The following is a 22631-nucleotide window of genomic DNA, read 5'->3' on the forward strand; positions in this document are numbered from 1 at the left end:
CTGAGTATTGTGACATGTCGACAGAAATAGTAGTGCTGGATAAGACAGAAGCTAGGACAGCATCATTGATTGGCGAGGTAAGAAAAGTTCGTCAAGGAAGAGGTGCTCGCAGAGCTCTTGGCAAGATGTACAATCGGAGAAGAGACATGAGACCTGTTAGACCATCAAGAATTCGAATCACTAAATTATGAGTTCATATGTCTGAGCCACAACAGATGCTGTGACTGATTCATCGAGCACGGCTACGCTGCATCCTGGAAAACAAAGTGCCACCAAACGTATCATCATCATGCGTAGAATAGTTGTACAGAATAATAGTGTGCAGGCCTTAGAAGACACAACAGTAGCAATACAGCTACTACTCAGTGCTCCCAAGCTCAGCCACGTCGACCTCCACCACCTCTTGTCTCCTCGATAGTCCTCTGTTCACCTCTCTCGGGCGGGCTCAACTCTGATACAGCGACATCTGTCGCTTTTGGTATATCACTCTTGCTGCCGGGGCTTATCAATATGTATTGCCGGCCAATCGACTCTCTGGCAGCCTCGATGATCATTCTGACACTCAAGCTTCGATTGACCGCGTCCATGAACACGTCGAACTCGTCCAAACATCGAATTGGGCTGCCCATTGCATCCCACAGCGCTAATAGCAAACATATCTGACTGAAACTCTTCTCACCACCCGATAGCGTCTTTGCGCTTCGTCCCTGGTCACTGCGCCTCGTGATATCTGGCTCGACAGAAAGATCCAACAGGTGTTTGCTGTGGTTGACAAGCAGCTTACCTCGGAAGCCTCTTTCTGCCAGAAGCTTCGAGAAGTTCGTCCGAGCACGAGCAGTGATATGCTGCCGGAATATCTGCCAGAGACGTCGACGGTTCTTCAATGATTCGGTCAGCATGACTTCGCCTTCTTTGAGCTCGTCGTAGTCCTTCTTAGCCTGTTTGTGGGCTCTAGCGGCAGTGACAGCGGCGGCGGCGGCTTCCTCCACTGTGAATCCCTGCCGCCGCTGTTGCCGTTCATAGTCAACCTTCAGTCTCTGGTAGCGGTCTGTTAGCTGTTCAGAAGTTACACCTTCGGGCACGTTGACGCGTTCGCTTCTCTCTCGGGCTTTGTCAGTCCATTCACGCAAGGTCTCCTCAGCTCTGGCTTTCCGTTCCATTACTCTTTCTTGGTCGCTACGCGCGTCGGCAACCCGAGCGAACTGCTCGTTCTTGTCCAGTAACAAAGTGGAGTGGGCACGATCAGCTGCTTTGTGGGCTGCTTGCGCTCCCTCATATGTGCGTCGAAGCTCGTCGATCTTGGCGTTTGCGTCGGCCAACCGCCTTTGACGAGCTTGAAGCTCACCTTTAGCAATGTCTTGAGCATTGATGGCATCTTTGAACTGCTCTTCAGCCAATCCTTTGGCCTCTTTCGCCTCCTCTAGACCTCCTCTCAATGCTTCAAGCTTACCGCTCTCAACATTGTCTTCCTTGATTGCGTTCTCAAGTGCTTCCACTTCGTCATCAGCTTGCTGAGATGCTATCTTCAATTCCCGTTCACGACCGTCGTGGCGCTTAAGAGACTGTTCGAGCTTTATCTGATTAGCTCGAGCATCCTGCCAAGCCGCTTTCGCTGCCGCTAACTCGTCTTGTGCATCATGCAGACCTTGCCGTCTGGCTGCAATGTTGGCTTCCATGTCGCCTCTCATTCTCGGCATGGTGCCCCAGGCATGTACGGGGTCCTGGCTCGGGTGACCTGATGCTCCGTATTTGAGCAGAACACCTTTCTGTTTGTCGTGCGGGTTGAACGCGAAGCAGCCACGGACGCAGCGTAAGCGGTCTGAGTTATACATGATGGCCGTGGCCTGGCTAACATCTGGTACCAGGATGAATTGTTCGATGGCATGTTGTATGATGAGATGTTTCTTGATATGGTCGTTCGGAATGTCTAGCACCCTTAGTATTGTATCGAATTGTTCGTCCGGTTCTCTTGGGACGATGGGCAGATCGTTGATGACAGTCACTTCGGCGTCGCATCCCACTTGTCGCCCCAACTTCTTCAGTAAGTCCATGTCCTGCTTGCTGAACGCTACAAAACCTCCCAAGGTATTGCCAAATGTGCGCTCCAGGATAGAGGACCACTCAGGTCTGAGCAGTTTCACGTGCTTCCCTACAGGTCCGATCGGCTTGCGTTGCCATCTTGATTCTCGCTCGATGGCTTGCTCCAGACGGTCTGTGTTTCGTCGAAATCCAGTTGACTGGTTATCACGATTGGCCTCCATCTCCCGAATTTTGTCTCGTTGTGAATCGACGTTTTGCTGACATCTGTCCCTTTCAACCAAATTCTCTGCAACACGGACCTTGGCGTTCTTGATATTTTGCTCGATCTCTTGTCTGCCAGCTCGATGACCATTCCAGTCTTCTCTGACTTGACGCGCATTCGACTTTGCAGCTTCAAGCTCAAGCAGCCGACGAGCGGCACCTCCACCATTGGCTTCTAGAAGACGCTGCTCCTCATCTGCGATAGCTTTCTCTTGCCTGCCAATCAGCTGAGAATGATTCTTGACAGCAGCACCGACATCTCGTACTTCAGCTTGTGCATTGGCCATGTCTTTTTTTGCATCGTCAAGTTCGCTCTGCACACTTTTTTGCTCGTCACCGAATTGCCTCAGAGCTTCACCAGCCTCGTCCATCTCCGTACGAGTGCTCTCCTTGGCAGTTTCGGCTTCCTGTAATTTCGTGTCTGTTTCGTTGAGAACAGCTTGAACTTCTTGTATCTTCCCCTCAGAATCTGCAATATCGGCGGCATATCCTTCAACAATGTCCTCTTGCTCCTTGATTTGCACCCAGGCTACTTGCCGGGAGATTTCTCGCATCCGGTCTCTAATGCCTTCTGTTCTCTCCGCCGTCTCCTTATCCTGCCTCTTCTGCTCCTTGACTGACTCCAAGCTCTTAACGTCATCTTTCGTCCTCTCCAGTTTAAACGCCATACTCTGTAGGCGCTCCGCAATGACTTGATAGTCCATGTTTAGTTGTTCCAGCTGGACCCCTTTGAGAAAGAACCTGTATTTCATAGTCGGATTGGAATCGCCAATGAAGGAACGAGCAGCATCTTGCGAGAGGACATTGAGAGGATTGTCAATCTGAAGGTTGAAGTGGTCAGTGATAGCCTCGAGGTCGCTTTTCTTGGTGGAATATTGACGTCCCGAGGCGGTGCAAATTTTGTAGCCGCTGGTGCTAGCCTTTGAGAAGTGACGTTCGATGGTAATGTGGTCGCCGAACTCGTCTGGCAAGTACGCCATATTACCCTTGTTCCTGATTCTGCAGACGATGCGCGCTCGTTCTGCGCCTTCTCTGATGAACCTCTTTAGACTTGCGCCCCGGTTGGTGGCCGAAGCTTTCCCACCCAAGCACAATATTATAGCCGTGAGAATCGCGCTTTTTCCACTACCATTTTTGCCGCAAATGAAATTGATGAGGGGGCCAAGTTTGTACTCGAAGTAGTGATGGCACATGAAGTCAAAGAGCTCTACTTTGTCGAGTACGCCAGCCTCCTTGGGCTCATTGCCTTGGTCCCGCTGGCGAGCCCTTCTCTCGAGGATTGCTTGAGTTGCAGCCAGTTCAGCGCTGTCGTCGGAATCCGCGACATCACCGTCGTCGGAGTCTATTTGACCGGTCATCTGTGTATCATCTTGCTGAATTTGCTCGGGTGTGGTGTCCGACTGATCACTAATCCGTCTCCTCTTGCGACCATCTGAGCCGATCTGCGAGCTTGAACCTGGCGGCGAGGAACTGATGTTAGAGACATCGCTATCGTCGAGATCGTGATCTGCGAGCCGCTTTCGGTGCGACATGTCTGTCGCAGGTCGATGACCTCTTCGAGGGCAAGGCGCAATATTGTGGCATCGACGAACTGTAGGGGAAGAAGTGGTGGTGGTGGTGGAGACGATGTTGTGCCTGGGGGTCAAATGAGACAGGCACGACGCGTCGGAGAAAGAAAGCGCGTTCTGCGTGAAAAGTGCATCATTGCCGAGTATTAGCCGTGCGATTGCCGGACCTTCACTCCAAATTTCCGGCTACAGTCATTGAGATGTGGTGATAAGGTAAGTCTCTCGGACCACTGTGAGGCTGAGACTTTGCAATGGCAGCTGCAGTCAAAGAGCCCGAGAAGGCTAAGGTAAGTAATATCTCCAACCAGTGTGATTTGAGCTGATCCCCGTCGGCAGCCAACTGTGCTTCGGTCCATAATTGCTGGTTCGACGGCAGGTGCGATCGAGATAGCAATCACATACCCATTCGAGTTCGCAAAGACTCGATCGCAGCTGAATCAGCGGCTCCCTGACTCGAAGAAATTGCCTTGGCCGAAGTTTCCATCCAAAGAATGGTATGCTGGTTGCACAACATTGATTATCGGCAATTCGATCAAGGCCGGGGTTCGCTTCGTCGCATTCGATACATACAAGAGTCTGCTAGTAGATGAAGATGGCAAGATCTCAGGGCCCAGAACAGTCGTTGCTGGCTTTGGAGCTGGCTTTACAGAGTCGCTCCTCGCCGTGACACCGTTCGAAAGCATCAAGACACAACTGATAGATGATCGGAAACGTCCTCAGCCACGTATGAATGGTTTTCTCCACGGATCGGCTCTCATTGCGAGAGAACAAGGAATCAGAGGCTTCTTCAAAGGCTTTGTCCCCACGACAGCCAGGCAAGCTGCAAACAGTGCTGTACGCTTCAGTACCTACACTTGGTTGAAGCAGATGGCAGAATCCTATACCTCACCAGGGGAGAGGCTCGGTACCATAAGCACCTTTGGTCTTGGTGCTATAGCTGGTGCAGTCACTGTCTACACAACTCAACCCATCGATACTGTCAAGACACGTATGCAAAGCTTGGAGGCAAGGAATCTTTACAAGAACAGCATACAATGTGGTTTATCAATTCTGAAGAATGAGGGCGTCTTGACTTTGTGGTCTGGAGCTACTCCTCGACTTGGTCGCCTAGTTTTAAGCGGTGGCATCGTCTTTGCGGGTTATGAGAAGACTATTGAGCTGCTGGACACGCTCGATCCTGACAAGAAATACATATGAGGCACACCAGGACTCTACACCATAAGACGCTCTAACATGATGTTTGTCGAGCACGTGGTTGATGTTCATGGCATCTCTTCATTCTGCACACAGCCTGGTGTCCTTCTTCTTCCTGGGATCGACCTCTGTGCATACTTTGGAAATGACCTTGTGTCTGTTCCATATGACGAATGCAATGGCTCTGCGAGAATGAACACCGAATCTCGAAGAGGCTTGGAGGCGCTCAGCCCACTTCTCGCAGCGACTTCCGCCTCCCCAAACAGTGGCCAGTACTTGATCGACTCTACCACATACTGGTAAGCAATCCGGCCATCCGCAGTCCACTGCTCATGGGATTCATTACTGTTGTGTTGGCTGCAGAGCTTTGCTTGTCAAGCCTGACACACCAGATTTGCTACTGTAAATTCACGCCAATATGACTTGGAGAAGCCATGTTGACACCAGACTATGTCAGACAGAATTATCACGCACGCGAAGGACACCGTTCTCGCCATTGCATATATGTGGCCAAGCACGTACACGGACATTAGGATCACCATGACTGTTTTGAGGATGAAACGACTACGAAATACATGATAGAACACATGAGAGGAGGCCGCATGGCTGCTTCGCCCTTTGCAACAGCTCAGATGCCATGCGCGTGGTAAATTTGCATTGTATACGTCAGCACCTGGCCTCGCTCGTCACTGACTGAAAGGAACGCAATCAAGACGCACGTCAAGAGTGGCAGATGCAGCTTACGCAAGGAGTCCTACAAGAGCCGGCCCCAGCAGCTTCTAACCTGCATTCCTACTATACCACAAGCAAACCACTATAAGCAATCGAACCAAATACAAGCAACTGGCAAATCAACTACAAGTAACCAAACCTCAAATCCATACCACAAACCACAAACATTCGCAGTATGTCGGATCCGTGTAATCCCTCAATCACCAAATCGGAGAATTACCAGTATGTGACTGGTAAGCATCCGAAGCCGGAGACAAAACCCTCATGTGGTTCGAGCAATTCGAGCGGTTCGAGCGGCTCAGGCGGCACTGGTTCCTCGAGCGTTCGCTCTTCTACATCGACTTCCACTAGCAAATGAAGAGATCCAACAAATGATACTGGTACATGAGCTCGAAACAATGGTAGCAGCGATATGGGGTGTTTTGGGTGCACCAGAGATGGATTGGGCTTGTGCTAAAGAACTCTGCGCTAGATTATAGTTATCGAAGTCGGCGAGAACGATGGCCAATCAGCTAAGAGTCCCGAGTGAGCATAATTGGTCGAGTTGGGCAGAGTTTGGGCGTGCAGCAGTGGGTGTGGACAAGAGCTTTGCTGTGTGCTGAGTGCTGGAGTGCTACATAGCTGGAATGCATACATCATCAACAACACGCCACGCCCTCTTGGGAGCTTATCATTGTAAAAACCCCATGCCATTGTGTAGTATGATGAACACCATGCAAATGCAATATTATCGTTCAGTCACCGGGATGGGGTCAAGAGAAACAAACTTAGCGACGATCTCCACCCTACGAGAGCCAACCTTGCGTTGGGAACACATTGCAAACCCGAGTGAGTAAGAGGCTATCACGATGTTGGCCAAGAATTATGGGTTCAAGTCACTTTGCGTATAAAGCGATCTATGTCATGCTATGATACCTCGTAATACATAGTCATCGCTCTCGCACTGGAATGCCAGCAATTTACAGCTGGCTGCTACTTGTTCCTCCAGCCTAGTACTTACGCAGCCGCAAACCCTCTCATGCTCAAAATTCACGGCAGCAACCACGACCACCAACCCAATCCCCCTAGTCACTTCGGTGCATCCGTCAACATAACATACCTAACCCCCATATCCCTCTTCCTCTTGACCTCCCCCTTCTCATCCTTGTCCACAACCCAAATATACTGCGCCCCAAACATCCCCCTATCCTCCGCATCCTCAACCGGAATAAACATCCGCCCCGGCGCCCTCAACTGCTCAATCAAAACCGGATGCATCTCACTCGCAGCAGCACCAACATGGATCGCGTCGTAGGGTCCACCCTCAACGTACCCCTTCCTCCCATCCCCAGTCACGAATTCTACCTTACCACTCTCGAGCAGGCGCCTCCCCTCCTCTGACTTCCTCATATTGGATGTCGCGAGCTCGGTAAGTTGCGGGATGTGATCTATGCCTACTACCTTCCCGTCACCCTTACCGTCTGCGCCACAGACTAGGTTCGCGAGGACATGTGTTAGGTACCCGCTTCCACTGCCCACATCGAGGACCTTGGCGCCTTTGTTTTCGGGCATGAATGGGAGTAGAGACTCTGATGCCGAGGCGTGCATGTGCGGTGCGCTGATCGTGGCTTGATACCCGATGGTTTGGGGTGAGTCCTCGTAGGGAGCGGCGGGGGCGTAGTGTGCGCGGTCTACGCTGGTCATGGACGCGCGGACGCGGTCTGAGGTTATGAGTTGGGATTTGTAGAGGTTGGAGATTAGTTCGGCGTTTGTTCGGCCGGAGGAGCGCCAGGCCATGGTGGAAGAGGTTGAGGGTTTGTTGCCCGTGGTGGCTGGTTGGATTGCTAAATAGTTGGTAAGGGTGGAAGTGAGGTCGCTTTGGACGAGGTAGATGCCCAGCAGAAGTATGACTGCGCCTGAGGCAAGAGCGATAGAGGTGCTTCGGTCCGGCAGTCTCATGCACGACGGTTCGGGTTTGCTCGCTTTACTGTGGCTTCTTGTCCGGCTTATTTGAGTACTTTCGCGGAGGAGGTGCGAATTCCCTACTTGTAGTCTGAAAAGGCATGTGGCGTTTGAAAATTGTGTATCAATATACCAAACGATACGAGGAGTCTGTCGGATATGCTGTTCGCTGAGGATGACGTCAGATCTACGCAAGAAATCCGGGGTATGGCTGCATGTCATCGAGATCACGGCTGTACCATATCACGCAAGCTCATGCCACCTTCAAGGCGTCGCATGCCCTCGAGCGCGTGCACACCATGCGTCGCATCTGCCCTGCCGTTGGCTCATTATCCAAACAACAGCATCATAACGGTGACCTGAATGCAGTCTTGTAAGAATGCAGTCATTCAAGACTGTGTAATTGCCTCCAGAGCCTTCTCGCAGACATTATTCATCTCTGCAGGATCTTCAAGCCCGACACTGATCCTGACGAGGTAAGGGTCAACACCAAACTGCTGAACCCAGTCCAACTCGTTATAATGTGCTAGCAACACAAATGGACACGACAAGGAGAAATTTGTACCCAAGCTTGGCCCTTTCTGTATGGCTAAATTGTCGAAGAAGATCGGAGCGTGCTCTTTATTGTGAAACGTGACAGATAGCAGGCCGCCATAACCACCGTTCGGAGTCTTGCAGGCATCGTAATACTTCTTCGATGGGACGAGACTCGGATAGTAGACCTCCTTTACAAAAGGAGACTTCTGCAGCGTAGCGGCCGTTGCTTCGGCATTGACATTGATGCGCTCAATGCGCGAAACAAAGTCCCTAGAGTTGCGTTCCATGAATACTGCGTCTTCAGCCCAATAATTATCCTCATACTGCTCTTGGAGCACATCGTTCAACTGTTTCCAGAGGCGCTGACTGTGATTAAGTACGAGACTTCCACCCATGACGTTGCATTCACCAGTAAAGATCTTCGTTAGACTGCTCACCACAATATCAGCGTGGGGTAGCACGTTTATATTGATGTAATTTCCAACAGTCTCGTCAACCACAACCACAAAGTCATATTTATCGCCTAGCTGTCTGATACGAGCCAGGTTAGGTGACCGTAGAAGGGGATTGCTCGGAAATTCCGTAAAGAGCGCTGCAAACCGCTCACCGGATTCGAGTCGTCGCTCAAGGTCGTCCAGGTCCTCGTCTGTCCCATTGCCATAAAATTTGGCTCCTGGTCCCCACTTCTCGAGTACTTTCAGTGTGTCAATGTAAGGAAAGCCAAAGCAGACACTCTTCAATGGCGGCCTACCACGTCTCTGAGCTTCCTCCATAACTAATAGATGGGCACTAAAGATGGCATTCATGCCGGTCGGGTAGAGATAGACATCGTCTTCAGAACCATATCTCAAGCGCTCACCTTCGACATTGTGATCTTGCTGACATTTCTGTTGACCAGATTCTGACGCCGCTAGTGCATCGTCCAGCTCTAGATCTTCAGTTAGGGAGCCGGCGATTCGTCGGCGTATAGCTAGCTTCACTCTAGCTGCATTTTCCGCGTTCAAGTTTCTACCAAATCGCTCTTCAATGAATTGGTCTTGATCTTGAAAGTCGCTGCCATTGACATGGTTTCCGTTAGCTTGTGGTTGAATGTGGCCGTTCATACCGTACTGGATGCCACTCTGAGAGGTTCCTCGCTGGTAACGTCGCGGACCCTTGCTGAACAGGTCGTGATGTGAAGACGTAACAGGAGCTGGGCCCTCGACCGGAACCAGATAACCCTCCTTCAATGCTTTCAAGCAGAACTCTCCTCGTCTACTTGAAATTCCGGACCCAGAATGCTGCCACACCTGCTTCGCTGTTGGAAACTCGTCGGCAGGGAAGAACACACAACTCAGCTTCGACAGCACGTACTTTGTGTTCTTTAGCTGGCTGGATGTTGGTTCGAGATGCAATAGACGGACCGAGACCTCTGAACGCTTGTCTTGAAAGAAGGCTTGACATCTTTGCGCTGTTCTCCTTGATGGAAAGAGCATGACCCTCTCTCCTGACCTGCCATACTGGCTTAGGATCTCTTTCTCAAGCTCCTGTATTATTAGATGAATGAAGAACCGTGGGTACCCAGTCTGCATTTTCGATACCACCCATTCTTCGCCTTCTTCATAACCAACGTTTGACCTCCATGTTGGTAGGGAGACGCTGGTAGCGTGCGGGATGTCGGGAACTGGCCGACCGACTGCTGCGAGCATGGCGGTTGCTGGTTATTAGTGAAGATGCTGTGACGGACTGCGACGCTGGCTGATACGCTATATGCAAAGAAACAAGAAACACTTTTCTATATGCAACCTAATAGGTATGGAGGCAATATGACTATGGGTCTGAGAACACCGAACTTGAATGTCACGAACTTTTTGGTGGAACCATGCCGGCTTCGGCATGCATGTAAGCCAATCACAGCTCGTGTATGGAGGCTGCAGATCGCTCCGGCCGGTGTTTAGCCGCGGCATATCAAAAATTTGGAGCGATTGTATGACTTTCCGCCTGAAAACCCCAGAGGTATCCAGTATCTCGGACACTACTGAGTTCTTGCCGCTTCGTCTGATTTCCCAACGAGATAGGCACGGGCATCTAGGAAGTTGTTAAGCGCGATGTCCGTCATAAAAAATGCTCGTGTCAATGGGCACTCAACCAAACGGAGGAAATTGAGCCACGAGTTAGATGAAGCGGAAAGGGTCTCGCTGAAGTCTGGCGAAACAGCGACTGGTGATATCGAGGATGAGGGAAGCAGCGCAGAGTCAGCGGACAGCGACACGAACATGGAGACTGATGAAGCCTTTGCGGCACCCAAGCCTGGTTTACAGACACGAAAAGCGAAGGACACTGCTCGTCCAGGCAGACCGACTGTTGTATCAACAGCTTCGCCATCAGCGACGTTGATGTTCCAGGCACAAAGCCTTGTAGCCGAGGTCAAGCCAGATTACGCCTCACGAATGAGGAAAATGCGCCCATTCGCTGATAGACTCATTGAAGTTATCAAAGCAATGCCAGAGAAACAGCCAATGTCTTTGTCGCAGGCGCAAACCTTCTCACGGAAGGAGCTCGGGGTCGCCTTTCCTTGGCGCGTAAAACCAGCGCCAGACATCAAGTACAAATTTTCATTCTCGAAGCCCAGCAAAACCACGATACAAGGCACATTCGCACATCATCTCGGCCCTCGAGGAAACGTGAGGATAGTCATTGTACCTGAAATGCCGGCAGAGATGTTCCAGGAGAAGGATTACCTGAACTACCGTGCTATTCATAAGAGGGCGTTCTATCTTGCTTGTCTCGCATCAACGCTGCAGGAAAAATTGAAGGAAGAATTTGACGTGCAGTTCTCGTTCGCCGACGGCAATGAACTGATGCCCGTCATCAAGCTTTCATCAAAGTCGAAGCAGAAAGCCTTGACAGATTGTGTATTCGAGATCAGTCCTTCTCTACCATCGTCAGTTGGTCCTCGAGACAAAATGACGCCTGCTCACAATTGCATCCGGAAAGAAGAGCTCTCAAAGTCACGCGATGTCACGGACGACGAAGGTTCAGCTTTCTACAACAGCACAATAAGGTCCTTGGCATCTGTGGAATCGACGGCACAGCTGTTTGAGCATGCAGTCAGCAAGACAGGCTACTTTCAGGATGCTTGCCTTTTAGGAGCCGTATGGCTGCAGCAACGTGGCTTCTCGAGTGTTCGAGCCGACGGTGGCTTTGGTCTGGACGAGTGGGCGATAGCTTGTGCTTTGCTTCTGGAAGGCGGAGGACATCAAGGCCGACCTCTTTTCTCGCCGCGCTACAGTGCCATCCAACTCTTCAAAGCCATGCTGCAGGTCCTCGGCGGCCGCGACATGCATGACCCTCTGGTTGTACGAGGCGTGATGAAGCTTTCTAAGTCGGAACAACCAGTCATGTACGACGCCGACACTGGCGTCAATATACTCTATAAAATGACGCCTTGGTCCTACGCTCGTCTGAAGCATCATGCGAGCATATCGCTTGCGGCCGTCAACTCGAAGAAGCTCAGCGGATTTGAACCCACCTTCATTGCAAAGGTCTCCGACTCAACCCTGCAGTTTGATGAGAGCTACGAGATAGATCTTTCAGATGCTCAGACCTCAAACCTGCACGTCCTGTGTGAAGTCCTCAAGAAGGGCCTGAGTGATCGAGTGTCATTGATTGATCTTCAGTCCTCCCATAATTCCTCCTGGAAAATCATTGTGTCAAGTCCCTCCACAAAAGGTGGCAAAGTTACCGTCGGTCTGCTTGTGAATCCGGAAGCTACCTTACGACTTGTCGACCATGGACCTCCAGTGGAAGAAAAGCAAGAGTCAAAAGCATTCCGCGATTTCTGGGGTGATAAGGCAGAATTGCGCAGATTCAAAGATGGTACCATCAACGAAAGTTTAGTATGGTCTGCGGACACACCAGTAACGCACCAAATTATCCAGTACTTGTGCGCGAAACACTTCAAGCTGTCACCCAGCACGATCACATCGTCGGCAGTCCTTCAGAAGACACACTTGCAAAGCAGTTTATCAGCAGACGAAGCATTCCAAGCAGTCAACGCGAAATTTCAGTCCCTCTCCTCAACATTGCACCACCTCGACGGCCTCCCACTCCCAGTCCGCTCCGTCTCCGCAGCCAGCGAACATCTACGCTCCTCATCACTCGCCCTCCCTCTCGAGCCAGGCGTCGCACGTCCCATCGACGCCATAATACAATTCGACTCCTCAGGTCGCTGGCCCGATGACCTCCGCGCAATCCAATACACCAAAATCGCCTTCCTCAACCAAGTCGCCGACAAGCTCACTCAGAACGACCGCAAGCTCGAAACCCGCATCGGCCTCGAAAATACATCCACCTCATCCCACGGCACCCACAACACAAGCTACCTCGACATCATCTACCCATCACCAACCCCAGCAATCCCACCCATCATCTTCCGCCTACGCATCTACCACGAACGCGAACTGCAACTCCTACAACAAGTTCTTTCCTCAAAAAGTACACTAGCCCCACCCCTCCGCGAAACCTACCAGTCAGCACTCCATTCCCAAAAACAAACAGCCGCCTCAATAGCCCACACAACCGCCCTCCGCACTCTAATAACAACATTCCCACCCCTATCAACCACGATCCGCCTCCTAAAGCGCTTCATCGCATCCCACCACCTGAGCATCCACCTCCCCCAGCCGATCCTCGAAGTCATCGCCGCCCACGTATTCCTGAACCCGACGCCCTGGGGTCCACCCGGCACCGCCACAACAGCATTCGCACGCTGCCTGCACCTGCTCGCCCGATGGGACTGGAGCGCCGAACCACTCATCGTCGATCTATCTCTTGCACAGGACATGACACTCGAGCAAAGACGAGATCTCGAGACACGCTTTGCAGCCTGGCGCAAGATGGATCCGAACATGAACGGCGTTTCTTGGTTCGTGGGCACAAATGTTGATAGTACTGGTGTAGTATGGACGCAGGGCGTTGTGGGCGCTGATCCGAAGCCACCGCGTGTGATTGCGGGACGGGTGACTGCTCTCGCGGATGCGGCGCTGAATGTGATCAGACAGAAGAGTGATTCGGAAAGCAAGATTATGACAAGAGTGGACTGGGATGGGATCTTCACGAGTTCACTTGAGGATTTTGATTTCGTGCTGCATTTAAAGGGCAGGAAGGCGAAGAAGGGTAGCCATGGGCAGTTCAAGAATCTGGAGATTGCGGCGGGGCTTGATGTTGATACGACGGGGGTGGATAGTGTGGGGTCGTATATTGAGGATTTGAGGAGGTGTTTTGGGAATGTTGCGATTTTCTTCTATGGTGGGAGTAATGCTGTTGGGGGCCTTTGGAGGCCGCATATTAGGGGGAAGGAAACTAGGGCTTGGAGGATTAGATTGGGGTACTCGACTGTCCCAGTGCCGATGGAGGTCAATGGTGAAGCTGATGGAGACGACGGAGGCCGAAAAGCGATGTGCAGTGTCAATATTGAGGGTATGCTGGCTGAAATGGGGACGATGGGAGAGGGTATTGTAGACAAGATCACGACCAAGGAGGGATGATGTTTGATCTGACTCATGAATGAACTGGTGAAGAACACTTTTGAATGCTGTGATCAATATCAGTTTGCCTGCATCGATCGTTGCTCGACTCAAAGGCTGCCGTCGACTCCAGTACCTGTGCAGATCCGCCCAAATTGGTCAAAAGATCCTGTGAAAGGTTGCCCCGGCCAAATTGACGGGGCTCCGCCTCAACTGCCTGGTCATGAAGAGTGCACATATCCACTTTCAGGTGGATGCCTGTTCGAGGGCTCCTTTGCGGTCATACTAAGTCAACAAAAAGCATCGAGTGAACGTCCGATCAGGGCACGGTGAGGATCAAGCCCCCCACAACCCCGGAGCGCACCGCACCCCTTCACCCACGCAAAAAGACAAAAACAAAAATGGCATCACTCGGACTCGAACCAAGATCTTCACCAATAAGCGTTCAATATGAAGCTTACCTCTCACGACGAGAGGAGGAGGACCGCACACCCGCCGCCGCCAAACTTTGAATGCCGTCGACTCCAGATCAGATGGTGATGTGCTGCCGTTGCACCATGATGCCTGAAAAGTCAAACCGATGGTGATCGAGGAATGAGGGACAATTTCCAGTATTGATTATATCAATGGTCGCATACTCGGCTCTGAAGCAATAGTAAGAGGTGGGAGCCCGCCATAACTTCACATCCCGGAGTCGACGAGAACTGCTCATCAGTCGCTCCTTCCTCTCACCACTCAACATTCACCCGCACCTTCCCAACCCAACACAACAAATCCATCCTACATAATTCAAACCCCCCAAAATCCATCTCAAATCAACCCACACTTCAAAGACACCATGGTGCAATCGGTAGCACACCACCAGACATATTTCAGCGTGTTGTAGCGAGTCAAGTTCAAGCGTGCAAGCGTGCGTGCAGGCCGGCCAGCGTTTCTTACAGCATGTATTGTCAAGTGGTGGAGATTCCAGTTCGAGTCTGGATGGTGTCAATCTATTGGTGGGCTTTTCTTTTTGTGTTTTTGGATGGGAACTTGGGAATGAGGGTTGTGGGCGGAAGGTGCAAGGGAAGTGGTCGGTGTTGGGGAAGGTGCGGTTGGGCTGCGGACACGGCGTCATGGGGTCTTGTGATGGGCTGAGAAGATGTCATGCTGAGCTGTGATGGATACTTGGCTCGCACAAGTCCAACTCAATGGGCGTCGTCGTTAGTGACGGCTGCAGATACATCAGAAGCTTCGGGGCATTGTGAGCTTGACCCGAAGACCTACACGGAGGGATATGCCGCTACGAGCCGAAGGTCAAGGTCCGGAGTAATGAATCCTCGAAGGGATAAGATCGTGAGACCAACAATGCAGATTGGATGCAGCGGAGGCGACGTTGCAAGGTATTCGCTAAAGCCTGAGCACGAGAAAGGGCAGCGCGTGTTGGTAGGACTAGACAATCATGCTTCTGCTTTTATGCTCGAACACACATCGACACGTCTATCCTATTGTCTTCTCACAAATCCACCTCTCACGCAGCCATTTCCTCCTCAGCCACATAATGCAAATACGCCCCCAACAACTTCGTCCCCTCAATATAATTCCTCCGATCCAACTTCTCATTAATACTATGCGCCCCATCCGTACTACTCCCCATCGGCAACAACAACACATTCTTCCCCGTCGCCTGCTCAAAAGTAAGCGTAACAGGGATACTTCCTCCCTCCCTCGTCATATCCGGCTGGACCCCAAATACCTCCTTCACGGCCTTGGCCGCCGCCTTGAAGTTCCAGTGGAAGGGACTCGCTACCCACCATTTTCCATCATGCTGGCAGGAGACATCGAGTGTGTTCTTGCTGCCGAGTTTTTTGAATTCGTCTTTGATGTACTTGAAGACCAGCTCGTTGACCTCATTGCTATCCATATTGGGGACTGTTCGAATGCTGAATTTGCCAATGACTTTCGACGGGATGACCGTCTTTGCGCCCGGAGCGGAGAAAGCCCCCTCAACACCATGGACAGACAAGCTCGGAAACCGCCATCTCGCCATGAGTGTTTCATCTTTCGTCTCAAAGATACTCGTCTTACTGCCTATACTCTCATACAGATTCTCCATGCTGTAACTAATATCAGGATACAACTTCTTCTCCTCCTCCGTCACCGGCGCCACCAACTCATTAATCCCCGGTATCTGGATCTTCCCCTTCTGATCCACGAGTCTCGACAAAAGATACATCAGATCAGTCATTGGTTCCTGCGCGCTGCCGCCGAATACACCACTGTGTAAATCTTGGGCTGGGCCCTTGACCTCAACGGAGTAGTAATTGCATCCTCGCAGGCCATAGGTCAGACATGGCTTTTCTGTGCCCAGCCAGTAGTTATCTGATATGCAAACTGCGTCTGCGTCTTTGAAGAACTGTTTTGCTTCGGCGTTGATGAAGTCGTCTAGGCCTTCGGAGCCGTACTCCTCCATTCCCTCGAAGCAACACAGCAGGTTTACGGGGAACTCAACGCCCGCCTTCTGATGCGCTTCAATAGCATTTACCCAGCCCAGGACGGGTCCCTTGTCATCTGTGCTGCCTCGTCCAAACATCCGCCCCTTCTCGTCAACGGTCAGGTCAAAGGGCTGTGTCGCCCATCCGTCCTCCATCAGCGCCGGCTGAACATCATAGTGCCCATACACCAGGATCGTGCGTTTCTTGCTATCGTTTCCGTACCGAGCAATCACCACGGGAGGCAGCTCGAGGTGTGGTTTACCGGGCTGTTTGCCCAGAGGTCGTTTCTGGACTTCGGCGCCGAGGCGTGTGAGTTCGTTGGCGAGGAAGTCGGCCATGGCGAAGACATCCTTTCTGTTCTCGTCGCTGGCGGATACGGAGGGGATTGCGACGGCGCGGCGGAGGCGGTCGATGAAGGAGTCGGCTGAGGCGTCGACTCTGGAGGGTGTTAGTGGTCACCGGGTTCGTGTATGCTGAGCTTGGTGGGCATGGACATACTCCTTGAAGTAAGGCTCTAGATTGGGAGCCATCTTTGGGTCTTGGATATGGCCGTAGAAGGTGCGGCGGGGTATGGAATGGCTGGCAAGTGGTTTTATGACTTTTGGGTAAAGCTCAGATACTCTGCTGTGAGATATGTTTTGAGCAAGAGAGATAGCTCTTCTGGATGTAACACGAGCGAACATTTACATGTGCTGTAACTTATCTTGCAGCAGCCCGCGATCAAGTCCGCTCAATACGACGGCGTATGGCTACTCACGGTTGAAACCGCAGGCACTTCTCCAAGTCAATTGCGCTAGCCCACTATCCCATGCCTCTTGAGGCAGTCAGGCACGAATAGCTGAGTCAAGGAAGAGCAGATCTGAGCAGGTCTATGGACAGTAACAATTTCCATATTGGGTCTCGTCTGGAGATCGTTCAACTTTCTCAAAAGTTATGGCTATTGATAGGGTACATGCATTGACGCAAGCATACCGCCCATGCCCTGACCCCGCCAACCTCCTCAATACTCCTCAGCACTGACAAACCTCCTGCTAGCGCCATACCGATCACCACCCCTCTTCGGCGTCCGTCTTGGACTCAATGTCCCGCCGGTACTCCTTACTAGTACCGGCAAACTATTCAACACCTGCTTGTTCCCCTCGAAATAGTGGTTGATGAAACCGCCAGCCAGCAACCTCCTAAGTGCATTTAGCCTCATCAGTTTCCACCACTTATCCACTTTGATCTCTCCTTCTCTGTGGATACGCACCAGCAACCTCGATGCGTTGTTCGATTGCAGACCTGCCCGCGGATCTTCCACTGTGATTGCTACGCTCGCGAAGGAGCGATGTATCTTCTGCTTGTCCGTCTTATTCAGACCCTTCGAACTGAGATTTGCGAGGTTTTGCACTTTATCAAGAACCTCGGAGGGGTTATGGTAGGCGTTGTATCGTCTTACTAGACTCTTGTCGATCATGCTTGGACCGTCCGAATCTTCTTCTTCATCTCCTTCACCTTCTGATTCTTCATCGTCTTCTCGTGGTGTATAACTTTTCTCGAACAAAAGTGCAATAGCTTCACCTGCTGCTATCTGGACGTCTGCGTCGCCGGAATCGAGTTGTTCCATAAATGCCTCAACTGCATCTTCCGACTCAGCCTCGAGATCCTGGACTTCGGTGATGAGGTAGGCGTACGTCTGTAGTGCGGCGGCCACAACTTCGGGGCTGTCGTCTGCGCCCACGAAGGCGCCGTCGCTTTGGACGATCTCAAGGAGGAAGGTGCATGTTTCGGCCATTTCGCTTTCTCCTGCTCCTCCGAAGCACAGACATATCCCTAGACAGTGTAGAGCAGCGGCTTTGGTGACATTGTCCTGACTGTCCTCAATCGTTCTTTTGACCAATGAGCCCATAGTATCGTAGAGCGAGTCGTTCTGGAACGAGATGGCAGTCAACGACACTGCTCTCAATGCCTTTACAGCCTCATTGCTTGAAGATTCAGTCCTGATACTCTTGCTCAACGAGGCCAGGATGCTGTCCACCCGTCCATACAGCACATCGCCGAAGTGGTGACTCGTCAATATCCGATTGTACCGTTTCAGTGCCTCTTCCCGTCCCTCGGTGCTGCTGCCCTTCCGTTCTAAAACCTCGTCAATGGTACTACTTAGATCCTGCTTGAGAGCGTCCGCATTCGTCTCGGTGAAGTCATCGCTCTCGAGAAAGGCATCGATCGAGTTGATACTATCCTTGTCAGCTAAAAACTATAATCGTTATATGAGATCCTCACCTCTGACTCGTGTCGTCGCTGAGCGCACCCAGATCGCCCTCGTCATCTGATACATCTCGACTAGCAATGCGAGACGCCACGCGAGAACCACGGGCGGATGTTGGCCGGCTACTTGCGGGCGTCGAATATGCAGATCTGACCTCCGCTTTTCTCGATGTCGTTTTGCCACCTTTCAGCGCTTGCTTTCTGAGGTCTTTGTCCGGCATTTCGAAGAGAGTCGAGAATTAGAGAGCGGAGGACTCCCGAGTTGGTGTTGCGCCTTGCCTCGGGCTTTCGTTGCTAGTGAAATACCTAATGGTTTTGGTCACCCTATGGGTATGGTGAGATCGAAGAATAAGTCGAGACGGGTGTAATGCGAACGATACATGAAGAGAGGGCCTTCAAGAGACTTAGAAATCGTTCAAGGCAAGACGCTAACGACTGACAGCGAACATAGACCGGTGGAATTAGGGCAAACAGGAAGTTCAAAAGTGCCCGGCTGATCAAGTGTTGAAGTCGGAGCATGTGCTTGTGCAGCGGTGTCCCGCCTGCTCAACCGAAAAGTTGGGGGGCATTGAAACCTAATCTAACCGAATGTAGCTTAGGAGATTCTGATCAACTTTAGGCAGCAACACGAGTTCGAGGGCACAATGGGTTGCAGATACAGCGGTATCCAATTGTTGTGTTTTGCAAATAGCATCCATAAAGCTCATTGAATTCATTCATCGTTCAGTGGGAGAGACCAAGTACAATACACATTCCAGCACTAATATAGACGTCCTTCCCAGAGCCCCCACCTCAAGTAGTAACCAGTGATCCATGCAACTCCTGTTTCCTAAGCCCACCGATACATAAGATGGGTCGTGTCAATCAGTCTTCGGGTCCTGCCAGTGAATGCGTGGTGTTCACGACCTATTGATCATACTCGTACCATTTGATGTGATCTCAATCTGCAACGCTCACTTCTGAGTAGCACGTTGAGCATTGGCCAAATACTCCTCATCTTCAGCATCCAAAATATCGTACTCTTCATCAGTGAAGAATCCATCTTCAGTGCTCTCATCCTCTAGCGTCATGCTATCAAGATCATCAAGGAGATCTTGGTCTTCCAATGCAGCGACACTGGGCTCAACTGGGACAGCCTCCTGCTTGATGTTGTCAATGCTGGACTCTGGTGACTCCTTCTCAAGCTTGGGGAAAATCATCTGTGAGCTATCTTGACTCTTGTCGGCTTCAACAACTGGCTCTTCTTTCTCAACCGGTGCCTCGACTGGTGCCTCGACCGGGACAGCGGCAGGTGCCTCGACTGGCTTAGAAATGTTGTTGGTAATGTTGATGTCGCACCAGAGCTTGTGACCGAATGGCATGCCATCGTCTGTCTTCAGTCGCCAGTATGAAATAGCTCGACCCTCACGAGCCGGAGATCGAAGGATGACACTGAAGGTTTGTGTCTTGCCCGGCTCAAGGGGCGCAGTAAGAGTGTTGCTGCGGTTGGCAATGGTCATAGAGCTGACAGGTGAGGGGTGCTTGTCATCAAGGTTGCGCATCTCGTCTCCACCGATGAAGTGGACAGCGCAACCAGCTGGCCAAGCGTTTGGTCCAGGGTTTCGGAGTGTCCAGGACTGGTGGACGAGGCGGTTGGGCAGGAAGCATGTGCCATCAGGTGTAGACTCAGACTCGAACCAAGCTTGCAAGTCAGCTGGAGAGCCAACAGATGTCTTCTTCACAACTTCTTGCTTGTGCTCAATTGGGGTCGTCTCGGCCACAGTTTGGACCTGAGTTGCGGCATTAGCAGAGCTTGGTCGTGTGGTCTCGGTCGAGGCGTTCACTGGAACATGTCTGTCGCCGAGAGCGGCAGTTGGGCCGTTATCCACGTCGTTATGTGCAGCGACGGAGAGTTGTCTGACAGGAGTTCTCAACTTGATAAGAGGATGAGTCTTGTTGTGTGGGTTACTCGGAAGTGCTTCGCAGTTGGCACAAAAGTCGGTGTCGTGGCAGATAGCACACTTGTAGCGATCGCCTCGAATGTAGCTCTTTCTGGCTCGAGCAGTGCAAATTGGGCCATCGCAGTAGATACCTCTGTGTTGCTCCTTCTTGGTATGGATCATGCCAAGCTGCTCGTAGATAGGACCAAATCTGTGACCCGGGTGTACCTCCGCTGCAACGTGAATGCATGTCGAGCAATAATCAAAGTCGGGGCAGGTCAAGCACTTGTGTCGCACACCCATGATCTGAGCATCACAGCCGTCACAGACAGCGTCGTGCTTGAGGCCTCGGCCTTGCTGACAGAGAGTCTTGATATAAGGCGTGACGGCGGCAGACGTGGCGTCGACTGGGACGAATGCGTGGGCAGGATGGTGTCCGTGTTCGCCGTGCTCGAGGCAGAAGAAACAGAGGTCGAAGTCGGCACACTGCTGGCATGTAACGAAGGAGGAAGCACCGAGTTCTGTAGAATTAGCACAATGCCAGCTAGTCAAATTAGGAGTGCACTCACGAATGATGCAGCTGTTGCATGTTCGCTGATCCTCCTCAACTGTAGGCTCGACTGGAATAGTGTGTGCTTGGAGTTTCTTCTTGGGAGGCAGAGTCTCAGTGTTGCTTGCATAGACCTTGCCATTCTTGACTGCTCTCTTGATAAGCCAGTGATCTTCACCATCACAAGTGACACCTCGGTTGATGCAGGTCGGGCACAGGTCGAAGTCTCCCATCTCGCATTTGCCACAATGGTAGTGCTCGTTTGACACGGACTCGCCGCAGTGGTTGCAATCTATGCTAAAGGTTGTACCGCAGAAATCGTTGAGAGTGGGCAGGGTTGGCCTACTAAGCGCTGGCTGCGTCGACATCTCCATCGTTGGCTGGATTGAGGTGGTTCCGAGGCTGACGACGTTGGGCTGTAATGGTTTGACAGGGTAGACTGGCTCGCTAGGAGGGTTCGACAGAACGGTCTCGAGATAAGTGTTTCTCTTGCTTGACTCAGGCACAATCTTATCCTCTGTTGGTGAAGTGTTGTCTTTCTGGTCGGCTGTGATGACCGTCGCCTTCAGTCGTAGCTTCAGCTTAGCCTTGGCCGCTCGATATAGTTGCTTGAAGATGGCAGGGTTGCTCGCATCGAGGGTTACATATGTGCCTGCTGAGTCGGAGAATCTGTCGAATTTGACGTCTGCATCAGCAGGGACCTGGAGAAGGAATCGTAGCTATGGGGAAGTCAGTCGAAGTTCGATGGTAAGGTTCAGCTTCTGTAAGCGAGGCTGCGCAGGCAGAAGCGGTACGTACCTTTTGAGGTAAAACGTGCGCTCCAAGGTCTCGGAGGGCAAGTTTGAAGCGGCGGTTCTCACCGTTGATGAGGACCTTGACGGTAATCAATGTATCGGGCCCGACAGGTCCAGGGTGTGGGTAGGGAGTGCTCATGTTGGCGACGTGATGGGTGAAGAAGCGGTGTCGATGGCGAATACTCAGAGGAAGTAGAAGGTGTGGAAAGGATCGAGGACACCGCGTTTGTCTACGACATCAACAAACACTTTCACTTGTAGCCAAGTATCCGGACAACGTGTAAAGAGTTGAAGGTGCTGTAGATAAGAAGAGTAGAGGTCAGGTGTTGGAGGTGATACGTGAGTGCGTAATAGGTAGAATGAGCTAAAGCCGGCCGAAGTGGTGTCGTCTGCTGACCAAGTGACTTCACTGGCTGTCCATGCGGGGACGCCCTGCTAGCCTGTTCAAGGCTAGTCTTACTGGGTGAAAGCTGCACTTCAGCAAGGCAACCTCAAATGCTACGTCTTTCCAGCCAATAGTTTACTTGTTCTTCACATCAGAATGCCAGCCGACGTGACGATCTTCTAGGCCATGGTATCTGATAGGTGCAGCAGCTAGAGTCGACGCAACCTTTTCACCATATTTCCTCTTCAGAATGGTACTTTCACCGGTCACTGCTCATACCAAGTTCCTAAAACTAATAATGCCACATCGTAATAGACGAGTATGCGATATTCTACGGTAGCTGGTGAGGTAGCCAGTCGGCTCTCGGATTATCTTCAATGACAACCGACCGTGACAATGTAAACTGATATCCTTGCCCAAAATGAGCATAGCTTACACGGATTATACTTGCTCAAATGCACGGAAGCGTGTTTGTTGAGGTA

The 22631-nt window shown here is 51.5% G+C and overlaps 8 protein-coding genes across 8 annotated transcripts; 2 read left to right on the forward strand and 6 right to left on the reverse strand.

The window, feature by feature from the left end:
* Positions 1-377: 377 nt before the first annotated feature.
* On the reverse strand, positions 378-3833 carry smc6 (Structural maintenance of chromosomes protein 6; the record flags this gene model as incomplete). The annotated part of the gene is made up of 1 exon (XM_064873647.1): positions 378-3833. The coding sequence occupies one exon, from the start codon at positions 3831-3833 to the stop codon at positions 378-380; it is 3456 nt and encodes a 1151-aa protein (XP_064730751.1).
* A 287-nt stretch (positions 3834-4120) lies between these two features.
* Positions 4121-5066, forward strand: PMZ80_005227 (uncharacterized protein; the record flags this gene model as incomplete). The annotated part of the gene is made up of 2 exons (XM_064873648.1): positions 4121-4156; positions 4206-5066. 2 exons carry the CDS (start codon positions 4121-4123, stop codon positions 5064-5066), a joined length of 897 nt encoding a protein of 298 aa, XP_064730752.1.
* A 1797-nt stretch (positions 5067-6863) lies between these two features.
* On the reverse strand, positions 6864-7571 carry PMZ80_005228 (uncharacterized protein; the record flags this gene model as incomplete). The annotated part of the gene is made up of 1 exon (XM_064873649.1): positions 6864-7571. The coding sequence occupies one exon, from the start codon at positions 7569-7571 to the stop codon at positions 6864-6866; it is 708 nt and encodes a 235-aa protein (XP_064730753.1).
* A 554-nt stretch (positions 7572-8125) lies between these two features.
* STR2 (Cystathionine gamma-synthase) lies at positions 8126-9961 on the reverse strand (the record flags this gene model as incomplete). The annotated part of the gene is made up of 1 exon (XM_064873650.1): positions 8126-9961. The coding sequence occupies one exon, from the start codon at positions 9959-9961 to the stop codon at positions 8126-8128; it is 1836 nt and encodes a 611-aa protein (XP_064730754.1).
* Positions 9962-10360: 399 nt separating this feature from the next.
* Positions 10361-13801, forward strand: UTP22 (U3 snoRNP protein; the record flags this gene model as incomplete). The annotated part of the gene is made up of 1 exon (XM_064873651.1): positions 10361-13801. One exon carries the CDS (start codon positions 10361-10363, stop codon positions 13799-13801), a length of 3441 nt encoding a protein of 1146 aa, XP_064730755.1.
* Positions 13802-15290: 1489 nt separating this feature from the next.
* On the reverse strand, positions 15291-16784 carry PMZ80_005231 (uncharacterized protein; the record flags this gene model as incomplete). Its single annotated transcript, XM_064873652.1, has 2 exons — positions 15291-16692; positions 16753-16784. The coding sequence occupies 2 exons, from the start codon at positions 16782-16784 to the stop codon at positions 15291-15293; spliced, it is 1434 nt and encodes a 477-aa protein (XP_064730756.1).
* Positions 16785-17254: 470 nt separating this feature from the next.
* Positions 17255-18722, reverse strand: PMZ80_005232 (uncharacterized protein; the record flags this gene model as incomplete). Its single annotated transcript, XM_064873653.1, has 2 exons — positions 17255-18470; positions 18517-18722. 2 exons carry the CDS (start codon positions 18720-18722, stop codon positions 17255-17257), a joined length of 1422 nt encoding a protein of 473 aa, XP_064730757.1.
* Positions 18723-19454: 732 nt separating this feature from the next.
* On the reverse strand, positions 19455-21903 carry PMZ80_005233 (uncharacterized protein; the record flags this gene model as incomplete). The annotated part of the gene is made up of 3 exons (XM_064873654.1): positions 19455-20941; positions 20990-21689; positions 21769-21903. 3 exons carry the CDS (start codon positions 21901-21903, stop codon positions 19455-19457), a joined length of 2322 nt encoding a protein of 773 aa, XP_064730758.1.
* Positions 21904-22631: the final 728 nt, after the last annotated feature.

This window comes from Knufia obscura (genome assembly GCF_036327395.1).
Source record: "Knufia obscura strain CCFEE 5817 isolate CBS 148926 chromosome Unknown scaffold_5, whole genome shotgun sequence".
In the NCBI taxonomy this organism is placed as follows: domain Eukaryota; kingdom Fungi; phylum Ascomycota; class Eurotiomycetes; order Chaetothyriales; family Trichomeriaceae; genus Knufia; species Knufia obscura.